The following is a 7,554-nucleotide window of genomic DNA, read 5'->3' as shown; positions in this document are numbered from 1 at the left end:
AGAGAGAGAGAGAGAGAGAGAGAGAGAGAGAGAGAGAGAGAAAGATCGGAGAGATGGATAGAAAGTAGAAGGGAGCAAGAGAGTGAAAGATCATGGGCAGCTCTGGAACAGACAGAGATTAAGGAAGGGGTAAAGAGAACACATGGAAATCTTGGTTCTGTCTACTGTTCCCTTGAGCACGTCCCCCTGTGTAATGGCAAAACTGGAGAACTCTAGATGGATTTTGGTTTCCATATACTTCTCATGCTGTGATAGTCTTGTCTATATAGACGTGAGTTGAACAAAGATTTTTTATAAGACATTGCTCTTACATGCAGATCTTTTTTTTCCTCATCTGGCACTCAACTGAAAATCAATGGTCTGAAGAGAAAGCAGGCCATATTGAAATTAGCAAATGTACTGAATATGCCCCTTCCTCAGATTTGGCAAAGGAGAATTTGAATATGTATAATTTTATTTTTTGAGCTAATTCTACTGTATAGCCTCATCCCTTTCAGGGGAAAACACAGCAGATTTTAAAGTCTTCTCTTGACAAGGAGAAGTACTTTACTGCATCCATGAAGTACTTTACTCTCAGAGAGTTCAGGAGTCAAACAGCCAAGTTTATAGCTATAGAGGTTGAATCAACATTTCCATGAAGTTTCCCTGTATGCAAATGGTTTCATAAGCATCTTACTATTGAATCTTCATAGCCACTTGGCTAAATGGCCCTTAATGTAAATTTTACTGGAAAAAGTGGAGCTCAGTAGGCTTAAGAACATCATCCAGACTTTTATATAGAACCTTGATTTTCTTATCTTCTAGAGAGAAAATAGCAACCATGGATTGAAAAACAGTACTTTGCGTTATAATTTATAAGAATAACTTGCTTATAAGCCAAAGAGTAGTGCAAAGTCTAGAATTATGGTGGGATGTGATGAAGAAACTATTCATCTACATTGTGGGAATGTAACCTACTTGTATAGCTACTATACAGATCAGTGTGGAGAGTCCTTGAAAAACAAAGAGTAGAAATTCCATTCGATCCAATATTACTGTTCTAGATATCTTCTTAAAAGAGTTAAAGACATTGTATTTTATAGTGCTTTGTGTATTCCCATGGTTGTAGTAGTACAATTCATTTTAGCCAAGTCTATTTGTCCTTCAACAGATAAATGGACAATAAAATGAATTTATATACAATGGAATACTACTCTGCATGTAAGAAGAATAAACTTGGGTCACATGTGGGAAAATGGTTGCACCCTGAGACCCTAATGTTCAATGAAACAAATCGGACACACTAGCTTATCTCATGGCTTCTCTTATAGGAGAAACCCAAAATATAATCAATGAGTGAAATAAAAGTTAGGTAATAGAGGGTGGATGTTTTTCAAATGAGGAGATCAAGAGATGGAGGGAATAGGGAAGAGAGGAGGGAAAGGGGAATAAAACCTCAAGATGCCTAGGAGCATAGACCAATTCCTCTCAGGAGTGAAATCAATATGTAATTAAAGTATGTATTAATAAGTAAAAGCTTGAAGGAAAAAAAAGAAAAGAAAGCAAGTGAGTGAAAGCCAAAAATAATGAATAAAGTATGCAGTGTTTTATGTTGGTATTATTATGCAATTTACCCCTCTCTCACCCCAAAGGTATTCTATTTCTAGGCCCTGTGGAAAAATTACACAATTGCTATGCTTTCTTGTGATCCACTCTTGACCTTTCTTTGTTAAAAATTGTCATCAGAATCACTTCTGGCTGAGGAGGTAGCTTGGCAGCATAAGTGCCTGCCTGGCAATCCTGAAGTCCCAAGTTTAGTCCCCAGTGCCACATGTGGTTCTTGCCCTGGAACTCTTGAGTGCACTGGGCTGGCTGGAAACTGGGCATTGTGACATATGCCTGTAGTACCAATGCTGGAGAGGCTGAGACAGAGGATCTCTACAAGTCTGAACTGCATAGTGAGATCCTATTTCAAAGGAATAAAAATAGAATAAATAAAAAGAATCACTTCTATTTTAATCAATGATGATGTTCCATCAAGCAACTCAGGTTGTAGGAAGAGCCAGAATGAACTTCAGTTCAAAAGTTGTCTTAGGCTATTATAAAAGAATTACGAGGCTGTGGAGATAACTCAGTGGCATAATCACCTGCCTGGCTAGAGCAAGGTCCAGAGTTTGTTCCCTGGTATGGAGAATTGTGGTGTTTTCCTCAGCTTGCCAAAATGCGAATGCTATATATCTGACCCATATTTTTTGGTGTCACTACTAACATTTCTTTAAAAAGAGACTTCAAGAATAATGTTAGGATAGTTTCATTCTGACTGCCTCTACTAAGAACTTTTGAGTAATAGTGACTCCTGCCAAGGTATCTTTTCCTTGTATCCTCATTTTAGTAAGGATTCATGGTTCCAAATATAAAGGCTTTAAAGTGGATCCTTTTTATTCTGACATCATCAGAAAGGTAGCTGCAAATGAAAGTATTCTTCTATTCTACAGTTGGGTTAGTTTTGCTGAGTTTTGGGGCTAAGACTCAGTCTTACCCTTCATCAAAGCTTTGTCAGTCCAAACCAGTATACACCTCTGGAACAACAAAGGGTACCCTAGCTTTGTATCATTGTAACAACTGAGCTTGTTGCTTTTACTTTATTTCAGAGATCCCAGAAGACCCACTTGTGGCTGAAGAGTATTATGCTGATGTGTTTGATTCCTGTTCTGAAGAGAGGAGCAGGAAGGAGAATCAGTGTCCTTGTGACCAGAGGGAGAAGTCCAGGATGAGGGATGCCAGCCTTCTTACAGAACCAATCAACAGGTGCCTGTTGCTCCCAGCCTAGAGCTTCGAAGGTCATGTGCAGGGACAGTGGGATTTTCCACCTGAATTTTTGCCTTTTAATCAGATTTTTAAGTCTTAATTATCATTGTAATGCAAAGACAAATTTTTAAAGACTGACTTCATTCTGGGAATGAGACCCAGAGATATACTGACCTTAAGGGATGCTCTTTCTAACTATTTTAAGCCTCTGAGGACCCATCCTTACATGTAGTGCCGAAGCCTCTCAATTTACCTCCTGGTAATGAGAAGTCTCTTTATTTATAGCAACACTGAGTCCAGTGTGAGTGATAGGCTAAGAAGCAGCTCAGGTGTGTGCTTTTCCTGCAGGAGAGGTAGGTGAGAAGTTATGTTTGGAGAAAGCAGATGACTGTGGGAAAGTTATATATGTGGATCTCATTTTCTTCTTGGGCTATACACCTGGTAACCCTTCTAATCATATATTTCCATGAAATATCAGAATTTTTCATTGACTAGAAACTACTCAACTACTGAAATAAAAGTCAATCCAGGCAAACCTGAGTAAATGCAAACTTAATTTAAAGAGATGATTTTTAGAGTGAAGATTTTACACAATCCACACAACTATTTTTAGTGACAGCTAAGAAACTCATATTATTCAATAAAACCAATCAGAAATGTTCTCCAAATTCTATATCAGAGAAGGGGAGAGAGACAGGGAGAAGGAAACAAGGAGAGGGTCAAGCAGAAAAAAGAACAAGAGAAAGAGGAAGAGGCAAAGGATGAGAGAATGTAAGAAATGCCCACACATGAGAGGAACAAATTAATCATCCCACCCCCAAAAAAGAATAAAAAGGAGGTGAGATTCAGAATGCCAAAATAAGAAGTTTCATTATACCATTTTCCTTTTTTTTTTTTTTTGGCAATGGACTCTGGGGGAAAAATAATCCCAGCAACTCCTACCAAAAATTGACAGTATAATTTCTACATGCTTCTGCACCAGTTAATCTTAATTGCCCACTTGACTGGCTTAAGAGGCTCTTGGAGAGGTACCTGGGCCACAGAGGAGCATACTGCCCAGTGGCTTAATCTACTGGTGCTCACTGAGTGTGCCATGGGAGGTGGGCCTACGTGGAGGAGATGGGTCTTGGGGAATGTGTCCTGGAGAGGGTGGATTTCCCACTATGCTCTGCTTCTTGGCTGGCCCAGATGAGCAACTTTGCTCCACCAGGCTCCTCTGCCATGATGCTCCTGTTGTGGAGCCAGCCTACCACACACAGAAACCCCTGAAACCATGGGCCATAATAAACTTGACCTCTAAGTTACACATGTTGGGTGTTTTGTCTCAGCAATGGAAAGCTGACCAATACAGTCACTGTTATAAACAACTGAAACAGTTATTTTTATAAAAATAATATTGTAGAAATTTCATGCTGTGCCTGTTGTTCTAAGGATACAGGATATGCAAAATACTTATTAAGGTTTTGCTCACAGCAGTAAAATTTGATTTTCTCACATTATAACTTAAGACCTTTTTTTTTTTAGAAAAAATAAAATGCAGCTAACTTAGCCATGAGTAGAATGTATTCCATATACCATTTAGGTCAAGAAATGGAACTTGGCAAGCCCTAGGAGTCCAAATATTGGCATAATTGTTAGAACACAAGGTTAGCAATCAGATGGTCATTCTCTAAGTCTAGGCTTTGTCATTTGCAAGTTGTACAACCCTGTACAAATTACTAAATTTCACTGTGCCTCAATTTTCTAACTTGTACAATGGGAGAATAGTGGTCCCTAACTCATGAAGTGATTTCAAAATTAAGGAATTATTGTAAGTACTTTGAATAGTGCCAGAAATTATTTTGTACTTAATAAACATGTAATAATAACTTAGATATTACTATTACAAAGTTTCACAGCTATATTGTGTGCTTGCATGAAACTTCCAAAAATCTTCAATGTTAAAATGAGATTGTGCAACTTCAGCAAAATCCCTTCTTATGTTGTAACACAGATGACAAATGTAAGGGGGAGTGATTTTGTTTTCTGAGCTATGAGTCTGTCACATGTTATACGACAAATTTGATTGATTTTAAATTATCTATGGAGGTGAGATAATAAGACTTTATACATCCATGGTGGCATTTTGTTTCACAGAATTCTGTTGGGTGGTTATTTTTCCTATTTTCATGTTGAAGACATTAAGTTTCTTAGTTACTTCTCTTGTTGCCTAGACAAAACCACCTGACACCTGTGAGTTAAAGGAGGAAAAGCCTATTTTGGCTCATTGTTTGTGGAGGTTGTGCTTGGCTGCCTCAAAGGCAGGGTGGCATAGCAGAGTGGCACAGGAGAAAAAAATCCATGGCAGAGCAGGCAGGCAGTACAAAGCAAAGTAAAGCAGCAGCAGCAGCAGCAGCAGCAGCAGAAAGCTACCTTTCCCCTTTTATCCCATCCAGGCTACAAGTCTTTTGGGTAGTACCACCCATACTCTGCATGGGCCTTCCTATCCACACTCATAATTTTGCAAATCCAGTTTATTTATCACACATCCTTAATCCATGTTCACACACCCTAGGCCACCTGCATAAAGCCCCACCATGAGGCTTTGAGGGAATATTTAGACACAAGCCACAACAGTCTCTGGAAGAGAAGTAACTTGCCTGAGGTCACACAGGTATGGAAAGGTGGGAATCATGCTTAGGCCCAAAACAGTCACATTCCTGAGCAAGTGTTCCCTCTATTATAGAAGGTATATTGACCTAGCAGGAAAGTGTTATAATAGGTGATTAAAAGCCCATTTGTTGTTGCTGTTAGTACTAATTTAATATAGTTTCTCCCTCCCCCAAGGGAGTCAGTGTAGGGTTGTGACTGATTCTTCCTTCTGGAATTCTTTTCTTAGCCACTGTTGTAGCTGTGGGTTTACAAGAGGAAACAATACAGGACACATGGTCTACTAGATTATTTTATGATTGTCACCCAGAGTCATATACAAAGAAGGTTAGGGAAATCTGTCCACATACTAAAGACCAAGAATCTAGCTGCGGTTCTGGATCCCGTGGAAGTGTCCTGCATGTGTCCAGTTAAGATACAGAGCCCATAACAGTGTCCCTTGAAGTCCAATTGAAGTCCAAGAGCCCACGTGAATGTCTCATGCAGGCCTGTTTCCTAGATCTGAGTTGGGAGGGCCTAAAGGTCAGTGGTGGAAGCTAGAAAGTCTGTGCCAGTGGGGCGAGGGATCTGAACTAGAGCCAGGAAGTGACATTCAAAGTAAAGACCAAAGCCCCTCTGAAAAGTATCCTAGCCATCCTCAGTAATAGACAGGTCCTGAGTTCTACAATGATGAGGACAGCTGAGTTCCCATCAAGAAAGCCAACATGACAAGCTTCTCTAGGAGATTGAACAGTAGACCATCTTCCCCTCTGGAACCAGGAAGTGATGTTCAAATAAAGGGCAGAGCTCCCCTAATGTGAATGGTAGCCATTCTCAGCAACAAGGTCCAGAGCTCATCTGATGATGAGAGCAGGAGCCCATCAGAAAACTCAGCCTAATAAGCTCTTTCAGGAAAACCAGCAGCTCCCTACAGCTTCCCATTATCCTCTCTTCTCTAGTTCTGCCTCTTATGCTGCTGACAGTTCTCGGTGGGCCTCCCACGTCCAGCACCATGCTGGTTCAATTCAGCTCAGTGTAACAAGTTGACCACAAGTTGTCAATCCACCACAGCAACATACTACTCTTGCAGATTCAGTGCTGAGACCCCGGACACCACTGGCCTTGCGGACTGCAGCCATCTCTAGGACTGCCCTTTTCCTTCTCCCCCAGTCTTGCTCTTGACATTGAGCATCCTAGGTAATTCCTAGGAGCTCATGAAACCCATGGCTTTTTTAGGATGAGGGACTGAACTCAGAACCTTGTGCTTTTATGTGAACAGTCAGATCAAAGTTGATTCCTTTCAGATGGGAATCACATTGTGATGGAGAGAATATTTTCAGAATGAAAAACTGACTTAGCTTTATTGTAATTAATTATTGAGTCTTTTTGGCAACTGTGACAACCTTTTCAGCAGTGGTATCTGCAAAGCACAGTGTTATTAAGTTCTAATTGCTGTTGATTGCCAGTCATTTCTCAGCTGTGATAAGTAAAACATCAGTGACACCTTTATTACAAGCTCTGATGGTATTGTTGATACTTTCTCTGTGAAGTTTCTGCTCACCAAATTGGCACCAGCCTCTCTGGTACCAGGAGCATGGAGGTGATACCTGTCATCACAGCAGGGCTCTCCACAGCATGGCCTGTCACTGAGAAGTGCTGCATGTGCTCAAAAGGATGGTTTTTAGGGCTTCAAGCTGGGTGTTTCATTAATTCTGCTGTCTTTCCCTTACTGCCTTGACCATCATTTTCCTCTCCAAAACTAATAAATGTCCCAAGTACATCTATAATACTCATACAAGGTTGACAATAATGACATGACCAGAACTCCCTGGGGAAAGACTCTGTTTAACAAATGTGGCTTTCCTGAAGCTTGTGTTAAGAAGGCTCTTCAGAATTCTGGGGTTTGTTTTGCTAAGGGTTACCAAACCCACTTTTTTTTTTTCTTAGTTAATTTAGAAATTCTCCAATCTTTTGGTGATTTGAAATTCAGTGCAGTGAAACACTAGGAAAAGCAGTGATGCTCTTCTGCTAGGAACATTGTCACAGGACAGAGAGCTGGATGCAGGGTCATGAAGCCTGAATTTTTCCTGAGGACCATCATGAGGGGAGATGCCTCACAATCTTGCTGTTATTGGAGGC

The 7,554-nt window shown here is 40.3% G+C and overlaps 1 protein-coding gene across 2 annotated transcripts in view; it reads left to right on the top strand.

Moving 5' to 3' along the window:
• Nek11 (NIMA related kinase 11) overlaps positions 1 to 7,554 on the top strand; it is a 389,368-nt gene that overhangs the window by 210,656 nt on the left and 171,158 nt on the right. For both annotated transcript variants that reach the window (XM_023706560.1, XM_023706562.1), the window contains one exon: positions 2,631 to 2,787. In XM_023706560.1, the coding sequence (XP_023562328.1) occupies positions 2,631 to 2,787 (157 nt within the window). The remainder of the gene's footprint in view (positions 1 to 2,630; positions 2,788 to 7,554) is intronic.

The sequence above is a fragment of the Octodon degus genome, unplaced genomic scaffold (assembly GCF_000260255.1).
Source record: "Octodon degus isolate 3935 unplaced genomic scaffold, OctDeg1.0 scaffold00008, whole genome shotgun sequence".
In the NCBI taxonomy this organism is placed as follows: domain Eukaryota; kingdom Metazoa; phylum Chordata; class Mammalia; order Rodentia; family Octodontidae; genus Octodon; species Octodon degus.
This window is presented reverse-complemented; position numbering and strand designations above follow the sequence as displayed.